The 20,629-nt window shown below is 43.6% G+C and overlaps 1 protein-coding gene across 1 annotated transcript in view; it reads right to left on the reverse strand.

The window, feature by feature from the left end:
- The window catches only part of CDK5RAP2 (CDK5 regulatory subunit associated protein 2), a 178,385-nt gene that overhangs the window by 106,962 nt on the left and 50,794 nt on the right, over positions 1-20,629 (reverse strand). The window contains 3 exon segments of the mRNA XM_079112477.1: positions 11,229-11,447; positions 17,223-17,324; positions 19,864-19,983. Of these exon segments, the coding sequence (XP_078968603.1) occupies positions 11,229-11,447; positions 17,223-17,324; positions 19,864-19,983 (441 nt within the window).

The raw sequence follows: 20,629 nt of genomic DNA on the forward strand, positions 1-20,629 counted from the left end.
CCATCAGAACTGATAAATTCAGCAAAGTAATAGGATAAAAATCAATGCACAAAAACCAGTAGCTTTTCTATAAACCAATAATGATTTTGCAGAGAAAGAAATCACAAAAACAATCCTATTCACAGGAACCACAAAAAAAATAATAATAATAAAATACCTAGGAATAAACTTAATCAAGGAAGTGAAAGACCTCTACAATAAAAACTGCAAAATACTGAAGACAAATCTTAAGAAGACACTGAGGGTGAAATGATCTGCCATGTTCGTTGACTGGAGGAATTGCTATAATCAAAATGCCCATACTTCCCAAAGCAATCTACCGTTTCAGTGCAATCACCATCAGGATACCAATGACATTCCTCAGAGAACTAGGAAAAAAAATCCTAAAATTCATATGGAAGCACAAAAGAACCCACATAGCCAAAGCAATCTTGAGCAAAATAAATAAATAAATAAATAAAGCTAAAGGCATCACAGTACCTGATTTCAAGACATACTACAGGACCATAGTAACAAAAACAGTATGGTATTGGTATAAAAACAGACACACTGGGCTGGGGATGTGGCTCAGTGGCAACATGCTTGCCTGGCATGCATGAGGCCCTGGGTGCAAATACCCCAGCACCAAAAAAAAAAAAAAAAAAAAAAAAACAGACAGACACAGCAAGGGAACAGAATAGAGAACCCAGAAATAAATCCATGCATCTACAACCAAGTGTCTCATGCAAAGGCGCCCAAAACACACATCGAAGAAAGGACAGTCTCTTCAACAAATGGTATGGGAAAACTGGATTCCACATGCAGAAGACTGAAACTCAACCCCTAATCCTCATGTGGCATAAAAACAGTCAACTCAAAAGGGATCAAAGACCTTAACGTAACATCTGAAACTGCTAGAGGAAACAGTTTAAGATATTGGCAGAGATAGCAATTTCCTGGATAGGACTCCAAAAGCACAGGACATAAAAGCAAAAACTGACAAATGGAATTACCTCAAAATAGAAAGCTTCCGCACAGCACCGGAAACAAGAGTGAAGAGACAGCCCACAGAGAGGAGGAAACCTTTGGCAGTTACTCATCTGACAGAGGAGTAATATCCAGAATATATAAAGAACTGAAAAAAAAAAAAAAAAGTAATTCAACTTTAAAAAATGGGGAAATGATCTGAATAGACACTTCCCAAAAGAAGAAATACAAATAGCCAATAAATATCATCAAAAAATGTTCAAAATCATTAGCCATCAGGGAAACAAGTCAAAACTACAATGAGAAAACAAAAACTAGCAAATGCTGGTGAGGAAGAGGATAAAAAGGACACACACTGTTGCTGTGAATGCAAATCAGCACTGCCACCATGGAAAACAGTATGGAAGTTTCTCAAAAAAACTAAAAAATAGATTTACCATATGATCCAGCCACACACTCATGAGTATATACCAGAAGAAATCAAAATCAACATATAAAAGAGGTATGTGCACATCCATATTTATCAAGGCACTATCTACAATGGCCACCTCATATAATAAACCTAGACGCCATCAATGGATGTAAGGATAAGGAAAGTGTGGTATAATCACATAATGGAGTATTATTCAGTCAGAGTGAAAAACAAAATCATATCATTTGCAAGGAAATGAATGGAAGTGAAGACCATCATGTTAAGCAAGTAAGTCAGACTCAAAGCAAGCACTGCACACTTTCTTTCAGATATGGAATCTAGTGGGGACAAAAGATGACATGAAAGTAGAAGGGGGCTCTTAGGTAAGGGAGAGGAGGTCAAGGAGAGGGAGAAACACCGTCAAAGAGGGCAACAGGGAGGGTGAACATAATCACGCTATGTTACATGCATTATGAAAATGTCACAAAGAAACCCATTACTTTCTGTAATTAATATGTACTGATAATTATAATTTTAAAAAACTAAAGTGAATGACCATATGATCTAGCTATCCCATGTCTGGAGACGCATCCAAAAGAAACGAAGTCAGTGTATAAAAAAGGCACCAGCACATCCATGTTTATTGCAACACTACTCACAGTATCCAAAATATGAAATCAGCCTAGGTACCTGTCAACAAATGAATGCATAAAGAAAGTACTGTACAATAAATACACAATGGAGTATTACTCAGCATCAAGAATGAAACCCTGAGCCAGAGGCAGTGGAACACACCCATAATCCTGGTGGCTGGGGTGACTGAGGCAGGAGGATCGCAAGTTCAAAGTCAGCTTCAGAAACCTAATGAGGACCTAAGCAACTCAATGAGACCCTGTCTCTAAAAAAAAACACAAAAAAGGGCTGGGATGTGGCTCAGTGGGTGAATGTGAGTTCAATGCCTGGTGCCAAAAAAAAAAGAATGAAACCCCATCATTTGCAGTAGAATGGAGGGAACTGGAAGACATCATGTTAAGTGAGACAAGCCTGACACAGAAACACAGGTACTACATGCTAGCTCTCATATGTGGAAACTAAAGAATAAAAACCTTGAGAGGAAGTACAAGGATTACTAAGGAATGGGAAAGGGCAGGTGAAGAGCAGGGACAGGGTAACGGAAGGGTTGACAGACACAGTGGGTTAATGTTAGATCAGTGCATGACGTGCACAGTATGGACATATCACAGTGAATCCCTTTAATTTGCACAATATGTGTTAATAAGAAAAAACAAAAATTAATAAAAAAATAAATAAAAATAAAACCTGCCTATTATGCATTCTTTTTATCACTCCAGTGGTATTTCAAACTGAGTTCAAGAAATCCAAGGATCAGGGACTCTGACACCTTGCTGGCTAGCAGAATCACCTAACTACATGTTCCTGGGCCCCCTCCAGAAATCGATACAGTGGGCATGGGGAAGAGCATACAAATTCACATTTGGTTTTAATACTAAGATATCTACAGAGCCCCTTGGGTGCAACTGTTTTGTTGGCTTATGAACAAGGGTTACTAGAAAAAGTTTGAAAATCCCTACCCTTCATCAGACTCCCACCCTGCTTTACAGCAGGAGTTGCAGCAGGAGCTGCCACGGCAAGATCTGCATGAGGTCACTGACTGACAGGTGTGAATTTCTACACTAATAGACGATTTTCCTTGAAGATTCCTAGGTGCACTCAGGGCCAAGACTAAGCTGAGAGCTGCCTTTGCATATCAGGGCTCTCTTACAGCAGATGGGCTGGTTTTAAAAAGTGGATTATTTGAAAAATAAAATATCCCTCCAATCTTAGAATTGCATTAGAAATGAAAAGCCAGGCCATCACACTTCCTTCTCCAGCCAGCTAGTCCGTTTTATCTCTGGCCAGATGGAGAATGAGAAGGTTCTCATCCATCAAATTTCCACCTTATCAGGTTTCACTGTGAGAAAGCCTGTCAAAGCACTCAGTGGTCACCTTTAAATATACAAAGGAAATTTCTCCAAAATCTTAATGAGGTACAGGTACTCGATGATGTGAGAAGAATTTCCAGAATCAGTTCAAGACATGGTGTTCAAGCCACGTTCTGTGGAGCCTCATTGCTCCTGGGCTGTGGCAGTAACGGTCCCCAAGGGAAAGCAGAGAGGATGCCAGGCCTCCTACCCCACTTCGCCCTGTGCAGCTCCATTTTCAGGCTTTCTCTCCATAAGAGTTCATTTCAACAAAGAATTAATATGATTTTTTTAAAAACCACAATGGAAGCCACTGGAGTGAGACAGTCCTGCCACGGAGAGCTGGCAACCACCTCATCTAGCTGGCGCCACCTGCACAGACTGCAGAAGTTCAGAGCAGGTGGCTCCATGCAGACTTCCCCAGAACTCCCGGGAAGAAGAAACAAAGCAGCTGGAGTTCAAACTGGGCAGGCCCCACCTGCAAGATGCACCAAGGGTACCTGCCCCTCCTCCAGCCCCCACCTTCTCTTCCCCAAGTGCCAGGTTCATTCATGCCCAAGCCTTGGCATAGGCCTTCCCTCCACCAGGAATGCTTTCTACCTCCCACTCACTGGGAAAAACAGGTCCTTATCCTTCAAGTCCCAGCTCAAATCCACCTCCTCCCTGAAGCCTTCCTCGCCACTCTGGTCTCAGCATAGTTCCAATCTCAGCGCTCCCAAAGCATTTAGTCCATCCTGTTATCAGCACTCACCATGCTACATTTTAAACAGTTCTCTGTCCACATTTCTATTTCATTTCCCCACTAGATACCTTCAGAGACTGCCTATTTGATTCAGTCCAGTTCTCCCAGTGCCCAGGACAGAGCCTGGCACAGAAACAAGAAAATAAGGAGCGATAAGGAAAGGTCTCCCTGTTTGTACCCCATGGAGACTACAGCAATTCCTCAGGAAAAATGATGGGGACAGTCTTTTAAAATCACAGCAGCCTCACGCATGAGCCACTGAGATACTCCCAAGTCTCTCAATCCAAGAGCATCCTGACCCTCTTGCTGGTGGGATCAATCGGCTAGACAGGAACAGACTGCACTTTCTTCAGTGCAGAGGTTAGTGTTGATCAAGGAGGAAACGTATAGCTTGGCGACTTGACTGGTAAAGGGCAGACCATATTTATTAACCAACAGTGTCCAGTAGATTCTCACAGGCAGTGGTTTGTCATTCAAAGTCCCAAGCCAGCACCTGCAACAAAATTAACAGCAAGAAAACAGGAAAGAAGCAATCTGATCGAGCTGAGCGTCTACTTCTCTGTACCAGGCAGGATCACAGCAGGCATTTTCTCATGTGTTAAATTGTATTACTCATTTGTTTAATGCTAACATAGATAAAAATCAACCACATTTTAGGGAAGTAAACATTCATTTTGAGAGGTTAAGTAGCAGGCATAGAGGTTAAGCACCTCTAAGGGAAGCTGCAATTCCAACTCAAATCCACACTGACTTACACTACTCCAAAGAAATCTACTAAAATCGCTGTATCTCTCCATTCATTGATCACTTATGATGTGCCACGTATTATGCTAAGGGCTACACCCCATCAACTAATCCGTGTTCTCCTGATAAGAAATGGATGCCACAGCTCAGAAAGGCAGTGTGTGAGTGACGGAGCCAGGACTCAAATCCAGCATGACTCCAGTGTCTCTGCGTTCAGGCTGTCTTATAAGAAACTGGAATTGTCAGGGACAGAACTTCTTCCAACACAGTTCATTTAAACTGCACATTATTCTACAAGGATGCCAACTTAAAATCTTCACATCTGATTTAAGAAACAACAGGAGAGAGTCTGAGCTTGGTAATACACCACCACAATTCTGTACTCTCAGCCTAACCAACCACCTGAGACACTGTCTCTGGTGCCACCACATTTTATCACGGTTCTCCAAGAGATGTACTAAATGCCATCCCAATGTCCTTTGAAGTCATCCAACAATGAGCGATATGCGAACTAGAGGGGTTCAGGCTGAACTCACTGAAGTTAAACCACTCCATGAAAGCACATGGGATAGCCAGCGGGGTGCAGGTACAACTTTAATAAGATTTGGGGGCTTTAGCCAACAAATACATCCCATGGGGCCAACTGCCCAGGAACTAAAGCACACACTCGTCAAGGTAGCAGACAACAGGCCCTGTAACAGATGAGAGCATTATAAGATGTCTGGAGGTGTCAGCTCAGCTGAGGCCTCACATAGGCTGCAGTGCAGAAAGACAAGAGGACTATGCTTCCCTCTTCCTCCTCATCATAGAACACCGAGCGCCTGAGCCAGATCTGGCAATCTAAGATAAAGAGCTCTCTCACCCTTCACCAAACACACACATTCAAAAAATGTGTCATGCTAAAAGGAAGAGTCTTAAGTTTCTGGGGTCAAATAATGCATCAAAGTCAGAGACGAGAGAGCAGGCAAGAGAAAATCCCAGCAGCATCTCCGCCTGCTTCATGAGGCTAGGACACTTCACCACCGTGAGCACAATGAGAATACAGGGTTTTCATTTGGCTTTTTGCAAAGGCCTCCTGAATTTCCTAAAAGCAATATGGGTCCTCTGGCACAAGGAGTACAGCACAATGCAAGGGACTATCTGTGAGCCTCGCTTTTCGACCTTTCTCGTTGTAAAGTAAAAGCGAAAGCATGTACTCACCATGCCCAATAATGTGCCCACACCATTGCAATTACTCAATGAATGTGCGCTAAACAAACTGCGCATCTCCACCAGAACCACACGGAGCCAACTGGCAGGGTCACTGCAATCACAGGCATGGCGACCGGCCCCTGTGACCCAACTTCTCCTCTTCATGCACGATCAGATGCACTGACCCATCTGCTTCCCAACCGAAGTATGCTTCCAGCAAAAGCACTATCTCCCCCAAATGCCTAAGACCTGGCACAATAAGACTGGCAACAAATGCTTTTGGCATGAGCTAAGGATGGTTTGATCACATCCAAAAGAGAATTTGTAGACTGTCATGGAGACCAGGACCACCCAATATGGTCTTCTGTGCAGACTTGAAGTAAGAGCTCATCTATAAACCCAGCTGCAGTATTTCCAACTGATTTTGAAGATCTTGTTCAAGAACAGAGAATAACAGGAAACAGCTAGATACAGTCCCAGGGACTGAAAACCTCAATGCGTACAAGCTCAGTGATGTGGACAGCACCAATCCAGCCCTGCAGAACTGCTTTGATGGAGTGGGGATTGTGGAAGACTCTGTACACTGCCAGTCCTCTTACAGAAACCCACCAGAGGCGATTCTTCTCTCAGGCCCCAGTGGCAGCAAAAGCAACACTTTCATCTTCACATGTTTGTCTTGCAGGCACTGGAGACCTTGTAACAGAATTTCCCTTTTTACTCTCCCTGCCAGGAGCCACCACCTGAATTTTAAGTTCCCTCCTCAGCGGCACAGAGCATCAGAACACGTTTTCACATACTCGCTCCGTGCTGTTGTTTTACCAGTCGCCCTTGTTTTTCCTTGATCCTGAGGCCTCAATTTTTAATCACATTTAATGTCACAACCTTTTATAAACTTTCACGAATGTTTCTGAAACAGAGAAAGGAACAAATTACAATTTTCAAATCTTCAAATAATCAGAATACATCAAGTTGGTTTTCTTGAGAACATAATTTGCTGGTCTGCTGAATATGTAAAACTTTTCCTTTCTGCCAAAAGTACAGTGTTCTTAACTGATGGCTCACCACCGCCATGACATGGCATCTTAGGGAAACTCCATAGTCACGCCACTGAAATTATGAGGCTCAGATGAATCTGCAAAATGGAAATAGCATTCACTGTGCCCAAACACAAGGCTATGGGCCACACATGAGAAAATGGACTATCAACTACAAGGTGTGACTCACAGCTAACGCTCATGCCTACTGCACTTCCAGCACCGAACAGCACTTCCACTACTGAAGAAGGTGTTGAAAACTGGGCTGAATATGGATTGAGAACAACACTGTGCTTTGGACATTTTTTTTAACAATGTTTTCCTCATCCTACCTGTGGGATGTCGTGAAGTTCAAGAAAGCACATGAGAGACCCAAAGCTAAGCACGGAAGTTCTCACGAGGGAAGCTCTGAATGTGCACCAGCTCAAGGAGCCATACCTGTGCACCCCACTGCACAGGGCCAGGTTCCTGCTCTCCTCCTCGGCGTTCTGGCCTCTCAGACCTGGCTAATGTGTGAAGGCAAGAGCTCTTCTCATTTTCTCATGTCCTGGCTGTCCCTCACCAATCCATCCTGTGGACATCCAGCCCACTGGTCTTTCCTAACTGCAGATCCAATCCTGTCAATCTTCTGCTTAAAACCCCCTCCTCAGGGCTCCACATCTAGAGGTCAAGTCCAAGCTCCCAAACTCTGTATCCCAGTCCCTCTGAAAGTCAACTTTTCTCCAGGTTAATCTCCTGCCATGGCCCTAGAGCCCATGGCCCTTCATTACAGCCCCAACTCCTCAAAACCAACCATACTCTCTTCTAGCTCTGAACCTTTGCCTTCAGTATAAAATCCCCCTTTGCCTTACCTATCTGTTGACCTTCAACTCAAACTTCAGAACCAGTTCCAAAGTTACTCTCCTCAGGAGTCTTCTCTGGTCCTGGGGGCCACTTCCTTTCTCTGAGCTCCCAGGGTAGTCTAACTCTGTTTTGTCCCTAACTCTGTTATGGAATTATGACCACGCCCAGGAGAGGGCCTGCACAAGTGTCCAATACTGCCAAATGTATAAATGATCGCTTTGCTTTGCCAGGGGGGAAGGAGAGGCTACTAAGAGGTCTGGGTTTTTGTCTGATTGTTTCAATCCAAAAGAACACCAGTAGCAGCTGGCAAGTGGGAGGCAGTCTGGTTAATTAATTAGAGTCCAGTAAAGAGAAATAGTTGATGAAATATGCAAGGTTAGGTTATGTTCCACCTGTGCCTATCCTCCACCAGGAAGGAAAATCAGAACCCCAGCAAGCCTCCCCATAATCTACACCCCACAATCTGATGCAACACATTCTCGTGAAATGGACGCAGCCAAATTCTTAGCCCATAACCAGACGTGAAGTGCACGACCATTGGGATGCAATATATATGTGAGAGGAAGGAAACCCTGCCCAAATCATCCTGTCAGAAACATGTGTAGGACTTGATGTGTGAGAGTCACGACGAGAAGCCAGGAAGCTGAGTCCCAGGCACGCTGACCTGAGGAAAGCACTCGGCATGCACAGCTGTTGCTCTGGTCTGCCCAGGGCCTAGCAACCAAGTAGTGCTTTCTCTGGGCATCCGCTCATCCCCTCCAAACATGTGGCTCTAGAGAAGGCTGCCAATGACGGTGCACACGTGTGCACACATGCTCTCTTGCCAAAGCAGATGGCACGTGATCCACGCTAGGCTTCTCAGTACCTCACCTGCCTGGCCATCCTGATAGGAAGACCGCGGGGCAGAGGAGTGTAAGAGTCCTCCAACCTGTGATTCCAGCAGGGCTGGCAGCAAGGGGTCTCACTACTTGGACATGGAATTAACCAACGCAAGAAAAAGCAGCCAGCTCTCAGATACTGTCAGCCCTTTCAGCAGCTTCGCCAGGCAAGACGATGCATTTCCCTTTCACCAAAGTTGGCTCCACTGGGCCCCTGACACCTGCAAGGAGCCCCCCTCAGTGTGTACTTGCCCCAACCCCTCTCTCACACCATGCTGCCCCCAGTCCTTGCCAAATGTTTCAACTTCCTTACGAAAATGTGCACGTTAGGCAGGGATGCATCTTCATGACAACAGCAGCGCGAGATTCTTTTAGAAGCACCGGGTTTATGCAGATAAGTGAATCATGGAGCCAACCACGTTTTAGAGAGATTTCAAATGCTGACCAAGTGATAAAGTAAAAAAAGAAGCACGTAATGTATACAAGAATGTATAAATACACGTGTGTTTGTATCTCCCCACCTCCCCACCATCCAAAGTTTACCACACAAACATTTTTATGATGACAGGGCAGGAGGCTATTTTAAACAAACAAAAAAATGTCATCCAACAGTGAAGAATATTAGAATGAATCGTGAAAACTTCAACTCCATAAAGGACCTTGGCCAGGCTTTTCTCTACCTCATCTGTAAGGCCCACTACTCCAGGCTTGCCCTTCTCTCTCAACTCATCTGTCATTTCCTCTGAGGTCTCCCTGGCTACTCCAGCCCACTAGGATCTCCTGCACCAAGTATACAGTAAGTTACGTGAATCAGCTTTAGATGTTAAACTGCCTTACATTTTGTCATGTGTAAGATTTCATATTCCTTAGAAAAGTAAAACCTTCTGTGGCCTTCCCAAGCAGCTAAACCAGACGTGATGCAATTGGTGTTCAGGAACACTGACAAATTTGGAAACAGGCCTGCAAATGGCAGGCAACAATCCAGGATACTCCAGTACTGCTGGTGGCAGCCTGAATTGAGCCAGTTCTCTGCACTAATATCTGGCAGTGTAATTAATCAACATAAAGATTTGCACCATATGACTTAGAAATCTCACTCCTCAGAATCTGCCTAAAGGATTTCAAATAGAAACAGTTTTATACCCACAGATTTTCACTGTGGCATTATTTAAACAGCAGAAGTGTCCAATAAAGGAGGAAATCATCGAGTCATCACATGAAAGCCACCAGTGAGTGAATACACCATTCTGCGCGGTCGTTCTGGAGCCTACACAATGCAGAAGGTGCCTATGACAGACAAGTGCTCCAAAAGCTCAGAACAGGGCTTAGCCACTGATTAGACAGAGCCCAGGAGCACCCCCAGTGAAGTGTAAAACCGTAAACAGTTGCTTTGTCAAGGTGGTAAAACTGTGGCTAACATTTTCTTATTTCTCTAAATTTCCATTGCTGTTCTCTTAATGTTTATTAAAAATGTTACTAAAATACAGAAACATTTATACTTCAATTCTCTGTATGGTCTTAACATTAGGACTGTAACCTAATCCTGGCAGCCCTGCCAAAAGCAACCCCCAAAGAACCAGCCAGTGATACCTGCGGCTCTCTTCTGAGCCCTCTGCCCTAAGGACTGCCTGCCCCAAGCTCTGGAGCAGGTAATTCAATTAACCTGAGTGTCAGTGACCACTCAGATTCAGGCCCTATCCTGCCTGTCTGCACCAAGGCTATGTATCTGGCTGTGACTCTCAGGAGGAATTAAATTAAAAGATGCTGAATACTTACATTCTGATATAATTGAAATTTAATAAGCCTACCAAATTTACAGAGAATTTTTAAATGCTAATACCCAATGCTGAATGGAATGCAGCTTTTTAAAAAGATGACACAGAGAAACCTGGTACAATCTTTGTTCCAGAACAATTTGAGTCTCTAAAAGTCTGTAAAATATTCACTGACCCAGTAATTATACCTTTATCAAAAACAATCAGTGGCTAAATATTATTCATGCAAATATTTACATAGAAAGATGTTTGCTGCAGCATTCGTTACAAGGCCAAAAAAGTGAAACGACCTAAAGCTCTACAGTCAGGGACTAGTTCAACTCGCCGCAGCACATCCGGGTCATGAACTAGGACGCAGGACGCGGAAACTGTTGAAGAACATTCAGGGCATCGCAACTTGCAAAGAATGAACACTGAATAAAAAGAGCGTAGGAAAGAAACTGTGTTTTCACCTGATACCAACAGTGAGAAGCAAAGAGAGAATTAAAAGGGCTGAAACAACAAACAGTGAAGACTGGTGGCTTCTAGGTGGGAAGCTGAATGACGTTCTTCTGCATGCTTTTCCCATTTTCCGGGGTTCTTCTGCACCGAATACCCCTCCCACAACCCCGAGCGGCCACGCCACCCCAGCCCCAACGCACCACGCGGGCCGGCGCCTCACCTGAATGGTGCGGGCTCCCCTGCTCCCCTCGCAGCGGGCTTCCTCCAGGTCCCTCTCCAGCCTTTCCTTCTCCTGCTGCAGGTCGCTCAGCTCCTGGGTGACCTTCTTCATGCTCCTCCGCAGCCTGTGGTTCTCGGAGCTCTTGGTGAGGTTTTCTGAGTGCAGCTCGGCCAACAGGGCTTCCTTTTCGGTCAGAGCAGCCTGGTAGTCTTCAGAGCCCTGGAAAGAGAGGGAGAGGGGAAGAGCTGCTTTTTCATGCCTCATTAAACAAACCAGGAAATCTGCTCCTTTTTTTGCCTTGGGGGAACAAGGAAAAGAGAAAGATTAACATAGACAACATTCAGGTTTTCAAAGCATAAACAATATGAAGATTTTGGACTACAGGATGTTTACCATTTTGATATGATATGAAGAAAAGCACATACTTGTGAAAAGAAGTATTTTTAAACAGAAGAAGGAAAAGCATAAAATGTTAACAGTAACTAACTCTAGTGGGGTGAGAATATATTTTTTCTTCATTTCTCTGTATTTTCAAATGTTCTGAGGTAACCGAGCCATGTTACTTTCAAAATGACTTAAAAAAACAATTTGTCATTTTAAAAAGGTAGAAAATCAGCAGCTTCACAGCTTCACTTGAAAAGGAGTGATGGATCTAAGCACTTGCATGTTAGGATGGCTTAAATCCAGAATCACCTGGAGGACAAGGAGTGGCCAGATGATAGTTCCAAGGCCACTTTAAAGTTTGTTTCTTTGTTTTTCTGGTGCTGGGGATTGAACCCAGGGCCTTGTACATGAGAGGCAAGCACTCTACCAACTGAGCTATCCCCAGCCTCCAAGGCCACTTTGAAAGGCTATAATTTCCACAAAGGTCCAAGGGTTAAATGTATCAAGAACATCTTTATTTCATTAATACAGTATTCATTCTGAAAAAACACATTCGTGATCACAAACATGAAAAGAAGACGGGTCCTAACCCAGCAATAATCAAGAAGAGCAAATTAAAACAAGTTCTCAGATATCAAGCAAGACTGTTTTAGTGAGATAACTTGAGGCTGATGAGCTTGTGTGAATGGACTCTTCACAGTCGTTCTTGACTATGGAACATTGGTCCACTTGATGCTTTGATATATATGGCCCTTGCTGCTCTGCCACTGTGACTTATTTTTAAAGGACATGTTTCTTTCTCTTCCCCTCTCCCTGCTCCTCCCTAATCGTTCCCCCTCCCTAATCTCAGGGGAAACAGGTTACCTTTCTTCCCTATCCTAGGCAGTTATCTATCCCTGAGCACACTCCCGCCACAGGAACAAAGTAATTCAGACTTTGGGGATGGCACCAGAAGATCTCAGAAATGACTGTCTCCCAAATTAACAAGTGAATTAAAACTATGGACAGAGAACAAGTGGAATGTAGCCTTTGTATCACCTCTTTAAAAATCCTCTGTTCCCCCTGATAGGCATAATCTGAGCCTCTGGGACAGGAGTCCCTGTGTTTCTCCTTTGCGAGCAAAGCAATAAAACTTCTTTTTCCTTTTTCTCAAAACTGTGTCCTCATTATTGGGTTGGCATCGGGGACAATGATCAAGCTTTTGGTAACACCCAGAAGCCAGGAAATATATTGGGAGGAATGTAAATAAAAATAACCCTGAGCTTTCAGTAACAATTCTATGATGACTTTGTATATAACCCTCCATATTTTGGGGTCTTCTGAGATTCAATTCAAAGAATGGAATTACTGGGATGAATGTGAATGTGTTTATACTATATACATGTACTCAATGTAGATAATCTGTCCATCTAGGGTTTATTTATTTACATTTCTCACAATATGATTCCTGGCTTCTGGGTAAAAAATTTTTAAAAAACCCTAAATATGCAAAAATAAAGTATGATGAATATACACAATGAACTCTGAAGACTACATTTACAAAGAATCAATAACATGGGAATATTTCCAAGTTACAGTGTTATACAAAAAAGAAAAACCCAATTTTAATGATCTTAAAAAATCTATCATAGAAGAAGTCTAGAAGAAAAACATTAAAACATCAATATTGGGTGGGGTGATTTCCAAATTTCTCTTTTTTTTTTTTTCCTTTTCTTCTTTCTAGTTGCGGGGTGGAGGCAGCATGCATAATCTTCTAATCAGGAGAAAATAAAACTTTTTAATAAATCTGTCTTAAACTAATACTTGAAATTAAGAATTCAAAGGGAAACTGACAGTTGAGTTTTCAAAGTCACAATTCAGACTCAAACAATAGCCCCAGCTTCTTGGCCTTTCCAGGTCTTAGCTGTTCAGGTTGTCAACCCAGTTGTGCAGGAAGTAAACTGCAAGCACAGTGAACCTGGGGGCCTCAGACCTCAGCTGTTTGCAGTCCACCTAAAGCCCAGGCATCTGGCCTATGTTCCCTAACTGCTTATTTGACACAGAGCAACATGAAATGAGAGTGAGTACCAATCAAATTGCAACATAAAAGTTTATAAAAGTTTCTGGTTTTATTTTTTTGAAATAATAAAGAGTGGGAAACCTAGGTCATAAGGGCAAAATATTTTTAAATGTCTATGACATCCACGTACGGTAATGTACTCCTATAATCCCAGTAACTCCAGAGGCTGAAGCAGGAGGATTGCAAGCTCAAGGCCAGACTCTGCAAATTAGCAGGTCTGACAACTCAGTGAAACCCTGTCTCAAAATAAAAAATAAAAGGGCTAGGGATGTGTCTCCTTGGTTAATACCCCAGTGTTCAATTCCCCAGCAACCCCACCCCCAAAAATGTTTAAAACTCAACAAATAAAAGGAAGTATACAATGATTAGAAAATGTTCCTCTGGAACGACAGTTAAAAGTTACCTTTTTGTGCTTTATTAGGCCCTGATTTATTTTTGTTTTATTAAGCACTGATTTTATAAGAGGAGCTAAACAAGCACTTTTACATATATTCTATCTCTCTTTCTCATACCCACTGTGAAGTACACATTTCTGTGCCCATTTAAATAACAAGTTCAAAACTACTAACTGACTAGTCTGTCTTCAGACCACAGCAATTAGATCTGGGATTTCAAATGACTCAGAGACCGTCTTCTTTCCCCAATACTACACTATCCTGCCGGAACCAGTGAGGATTCCAATTAACACCAGAAACAAGGAGAATGAGTTGGAGGCAGGGGTGGAGATCACAGACAGCAACATCAGTTAGGCACTTTTTAAACATGGTTGATATTAGTAGTTATTATCAACTGATGAAAGTTCTGCAGAACTTCCACATAAATAACAATGGTGAAGCTTCTTCAAAAATCTAAGCCCAAAAGAATTCAAGTGCATTGATTCTATTCATTTCATAACACTGCCCACGATGAATTTTCCCTAAACGGCTTTTTGATTTACTTCTCTGGAAGGCTTTCCACCTTAGCCTGAATGATGCTCACTGGCAAACATTTGGTCCCATTAACCATGGTCAGAAACTGAAGGTCAAATATAATCTTAAACAAATCACTCCTGCCGACTGTGTGGAAACATGCTGAGCACAAAAGGGAGAGTCAGAGCCCTGGGTTCAAGGCCAGCTTCAGCTGTGTGACCTGGGAGGCGATGTTACCTTTGATAATCGAGTAAAGAATTTACAGACATCGACACCACATGTGACTCAAGTATCTCAAAATAAAAAAGACAGTAGCTCTATCTATACTACCTTGGCAAGAATGTTAGATAAAGAAAAAACAAGAAGGCCTGTAATCCCAGCAACTTGGGAAGCCAAAGCAGGAGGATCACAAGTTCAAGGCCAGCCTGGGCAACTTAGTGAGACCCTGCCTCAAAATAAAAAATTAAAAGGACCAGGGATATAGCTCAGTGGTTTAAAAAAAAAAAAAAAAAAAAAAACCGGGATCAATACTCATTACCCAAAAAAGGAATAATTTTTAAAAGTAAAAATAAATTTCCTACATTGTGCATTTCACTTTTAATAGCTGGAAGAGGGATGCTATTTCCAATTTGGAAGTCATTTTTTTAAATGGGTTTGGAGGCGTGCCGGGCAGCCCACAATGCACAGAGTCATACCTGGGATCAGAATTCATGTCTCTGCGTCTGTGCCTGGGCAACCACTCCGAGAGTTTAACTACCCCTTACTGCACTTCAATGTCAGGCTTGAAGCCAGCCCTGTGAACTCTGGCTCCTCTACTCATGCTGGATTACTTCAGAACATGTGATATCCAAATGTCCCAATACATGGAAAAATATTCAGTCTGTGAAAACCCCTCAAACAAAAAATCAATATATGAGTACTGGTACATTTATTCACACACAGTAGTAGAAAAAAACATGCTCTGGAGGCAGACTTGTATTCAATCCTGACACAAACTCTCTACCATTCACAAACACACTATCTTCTTAGATAAAGATTTCAAGAAGGTTCTCCAAAACAGCCCGTAACCTCAGGACTTAACAACAGTCCCTGAGCCCTGTGCACTGCAAGACTTAAGGTATTTCTGAACGTCTTTCAACTAGGACTAAGGGTTATTAAATTAATAACTGTATGTAATAAATCTGGGTAACATTTAAATTCATAAGACTCCTTTCTCTCCTTCAAGGCCTAACATAATAAGTAGAATACCATAAAGCTTATAAGAATGTTGGTCTCTGGCTATCAATTGCCACCATATATATTTTTTTTCTTAAGCAATGGAAAATTGGATGGTTTTCCCAAGGATTCAGCTTTTAAAGCTTGTTATTTTCTAAGCAGGGGAGAAAAAACAGTGTAAATGTAATTTCAGCTCCATTTCATCAAGTACTGTCAACACAGTGGGAGAGGGCAGGTCCAAGATTCACAAAAGCAGAGAGTCATCTACGCTTCTAGCATACCGTGATTTAAACCAAATCACTTCAATTATTCTTATTGTGAACCAACGCTCTGCAGAAGATAAGGCGTGGGATATGAAGATTAGGAATCCAACTGTCCTGGATTTAACTTCTAACTTCCACCTTAGAACAGAAGCAGCACGGGGGCAGGGAGAGGAAGAAGAGTTGAGGCAGCACAGACCTACTGTGCTGAGGGACGCCATACCAGAAACGTAGGAAGAAAATCCTTGAATGACTAAAAGCACAGAATTGAAATCAGGGGGAGAAGGAGGGAAGACCAAGGGGACAAAATAGGAGTCCCTCCAGTACAATATGGGGGCTAGCGAAAGAAAAGGGCCTAGAACCAAACCCAGAAGGAAGCAGGTAGGACTGAAGCAGCCAGGTGAGGGAAGGTTCGGGATGGCAGGCAAAAGCTCAGGCTGTGCAAGAGACTGACTCACACCCTCGCTTTATCAACTTACCAGCGTGAGGACCCTAGCTACTTACTTTCATCTGTCAACCTGGACTTCCTCAGCAGTAAACAAGATATTAACAGTGCCTACCTCACAGAGCTGCTGGACAGATGACGGAGATAATCTATGGTGAGCCCTTGGCAGGGCCTGGCACAAAGTATGTGTTCAATAAAAGCCTGCTGTTATTCACAATTACTGCATTTAAATCCTGGTCCCACAACTTGCCAGCTGTGTGGCAGTAAACAAGCTTCACAGCCCTGCTGAGTTTCAAAAAACCTCACAAATACAAGGGAGAGGATAACTACCTTCCTCACAGGGCTGGGGAGATTAAATGAGATAATCCACATGTACTGCACTAATACTTGACACAGAGTAAACTCAGCACTCCAACTCCAAGAGTACCTGTCACTGTTATCATATTGAGGAGGGGACTAGAGAAGCTCCCCTCTGCACAGAAGCTCTCTGTGCAGAGAATTACACAGACTGGGCGGATTCTATCACTAAAGACCACCCACAGCTCTCCTTATTCAAATCATCCAGATTCCCTTCAGCTGCAAGCCCTGACCTCACCTGACATTCACTATGGCTGGAAGTGTGGCTCAGTGGTAGAGCACATGCCTAACATGCCCGAAGTCCTGGGTTCAATTCCCAGCAGCGAGAGAGAGTAAACGTCCCCTTAAACCAAAGCAAACACTTACCTGGAATTTCAGGATCTGTGCTTCCTGTGTTTTCTGCAGGGTCTCTCTGGCCTCAGCAAAGGCAGCACTGAGCTCTTTGATTTCAGAGTTAAGGTCTTCAACCTAGCAAAAAGTAAGGAATGGGAGCCGAGTACACAACTGTGCTCTCTCTCTTCTCAGCCCAAATGCTCTTCCTGCTCAATCATGTAGTACAAGGGCTCTGTGGTCAGAAAAGACCTGGGCGGGATTTCTAGTTGGGCCACTGATGAGCTAGATGAATTAACTTCTTTGAAACTCAATACCCTCAACTTCGGTTGTTTTGCGTATGTTCCTCAAAGACTCATGTGCTGGAAACTTGGTCCTCTGTGTGGCAATACTGGAAGGTGGGTACTTTAAGAGGGATAGCCCAGTGGGAGGTCCTTCCATCAACTGGGGGTATGCTCTTGGAAGGGACTCTGACCCCCAGTCTCTCTAACTTCCTGTTTGGAGATGTGATCTCTTCCTCTGGACCAAGCTCCTACCAACCACCATTAGGTCCTCAAGACAGGCTGAACATATGCAGCTGCCCAATTCTGGATTTTCAGGCTCTACAACTGAGTTAAATAAACCTCTTTTCTTGATAAAGCTATCCCGCCTCAGGTATTTAATAAAATGAAGGTACCACCATTCACTCGACTATACTGCTGTTAGAGTTAAGTAGGTAATATGCATTGTTGCTCAAATGGTGCTTAGCTCACAGCAGGTGTTACTACTATTACTGTCCACAGAGATGACCACCCAACCACCTGGCCTGCCTCGCCTCAGAATTCCTCATCTTCCAGTGACCCCCTCCTATGCCCTAGGGTCAGCCATGAACTCCCGCAAACACACCCTGTACCTTGCCAGCACCCAGAACTGTTCCTCAAGGCACTGACGGCCCCAGCTTGAGCTGGGCCCTGAATTCCCAACAGATATGAATGGTGGCTGCTATTTCTAGAGCCAAACTTTTGCTGCAACCGACACTGGCGGTTACTCAAACTCTTGCATTCCTTTAGCTTCGTTAGCACCCGTTTCCTGCTCAGTCTCCTGCTCCTGCAACCATTTCTGCTGCCTGTTCTGTGCACTCCTGACCCTGTCCCTGAAATCCTGCAGTCCCCTGCAGTCCCACCCTCAGCCTCCTTTTCCACTCCACTCTCTCCTTGGATAAGCAGGTCAACTCTTGGAATGTTAATGTCCACCTGCAGACAGGGAACTCCAGGTCAACTCTTTAGGTCAATAACACTCTCCAAGCTTTAGACTTGCAGGTCCATCTGCCTTCTGGACAACTCACCTGGGGGGCCCAGGGCCCCTCAAGGTCAGTAATCTCCCAACAGCTCATCACCTCCTCCACTGCCCCATCTCACCGTCACACTCCATTTTCTATACTATGACATGAGTTGATGGCACCCCCATGTCCCTAGATATGCGAGTCAGACAACCTAAAGTCACCCTTGACTGTCCCTTCTCTGAAGTCCAACATCCAAACATCAGATTTCCTCAACCTTATTTCTAATCTTTCTCATCTTTGATTACTCCTAATTTACTTCTTGACTGTACCCCTCTTCCCTATCCTAGCCATGACCGCTGCTGCAACGCAGCCTTCCTAGACTCTCACCAGGGATACTGACCTATCTGCCTCCATTTTCTCCCTCCTACAATTCTCCAAATTGCAGAGGTCTCTCTAATGAAAACGGACCATACCCTTCTGCTCAAGTGCCCTCAGTGGCACGCCACCTGAGCAGCCAAGTGCGCGTAGCTCCTCCTCCTCTGGCTGGCCCCAGCTGCTTCTCTCACCTAAGTTCTCCACTCCAAGCTCCGGCAACCCTAACATGATTCTGGTGCCACACATATACAGTGGGCTCTTTTATGACTTGACCGTCTTCCCTCTGTCCGAAATGGCCTCCCTGTCTCTGCCGCCCTTCCCAGCTGATACCCACTCCTCCTTTGAAACATCCCTACCCTCTGCCTCCCCAGCCCCTGCACATCCCTCAGTAACGCCTATCACTCTTGCTTCCCCACTGGACTTACGAACAGAGCTGGGGTTCTCCTCCATGTGGGGCCTAGCACAGTCACTGGGACACAACTGATCCCTCTAATGACAAGAAGACAGCATCTGCCGCCTCCTTGGATCCCAAAGGCAACCAACCAGGTGGCTCTTTAACTGCTTCAGTCACAGGCTTGCCTCCCTCAACTCCTTTATCTCAATTTTCTGTTGGCCATCAAAAAATCAGTAGGGCAGTCACTGGCCACATGAACTGTGGTGAGTGTGGACCGACTTCAAACTCTTAGTGCTGGAAAAAAATGCTAACTGTCTTATTATGACCTTTGTTTTATTGATTATATGTCAAAAAGATAATGTTTGGGAGGTACATATTATTAAAATTAATTTTACTTATTTCTTTATATTTCTTTTAATGTGACTATTAGAAAATTTAAATTAAATGTTTAACACATATTTTTCTTGGGCAGCACTGGATTAGATACACCAAAAGGTTTTCCAATCGAATAAAGGATTCTTTCCCCACTTGTTATGCTATCTCAGCTCTCTTATGAACTTTTTACCTAAAGCTAAAAATTCAGGGTAGAACAGGCCAGTCACAGAAACTAATAAAGAAAAATCTCACTTCTAGTGTATCAGACATACCTCTTTTTCCTTTGATTTTAATGCCATGGTTAGGCCCTGAATGGCTTTATCCCTCTTTAAACTATTTTTCTTCTCTGTAGCAATTTCTCTTTCCTTTTCTCTCAGGTCCTTCTGAAGTGCCTAAATTAGATTAGAAAAAGATTCACTAAGTTGATGCGTTGCAACCAAAATGCACTGTAAATATATCTTTAAGAGCACACTCAAATGCAGTTATTCTATCTTATTCCTGTCAACCTGTGATTAATGTTTCCAAGTTGAGCTGAACGCAGTGGATCAGCTCCCAGTTACTGTGCTGCTGCTCAGGGCAACAGGGCTGGGTGAAGGGAAGGGGATCAGCTCAGCTGAGATGATGACAGCTATTCCTATGGGAAGAACTCCAGTGCCTTCCAAAACCTGAATGCAGTCACATCAGAGTCTTTGAAACTCTACCAGGTTATTTGGGGGGAAATAACAGATCATTAATTTCGTTCCTTAATGCTACAAAAGCTAGCAGAGAATTTGGTTTGATGTAAACTGAACTTCACATTTACAGTGCGAGTTTATTTCTAAAGATAATCACTGCTGCCTCCCTCCTGGGCTGCTGTGAGGATCAAATGAGGCCGTGGACATGAAAGCATTTTCTATGCTGCTGGGCACAACACAAAACCAGCTATTGTGACTTGGGGGGCCCATGGAGACTGGCAGGTCTGATTCCTCACCATGCTTCTTCCCAGCTATGGATCCTGGGCAAGTGACCTCACCTTTCCAAGTTTCAGATACCATCTGT

The sequence above is a fragment of the Sciurus vulgaris genome (genome assembly GCF_902686455.1).
Source record: "Sciurus vulgaris genome assembly, chromosome: 15".
Taxonomy (NCBI): Eukaryota; Metazoa; Chordata; class Mammalia; order Rodentia; family Sciuridae; genus Sciurus; species Sciurus vulgaris.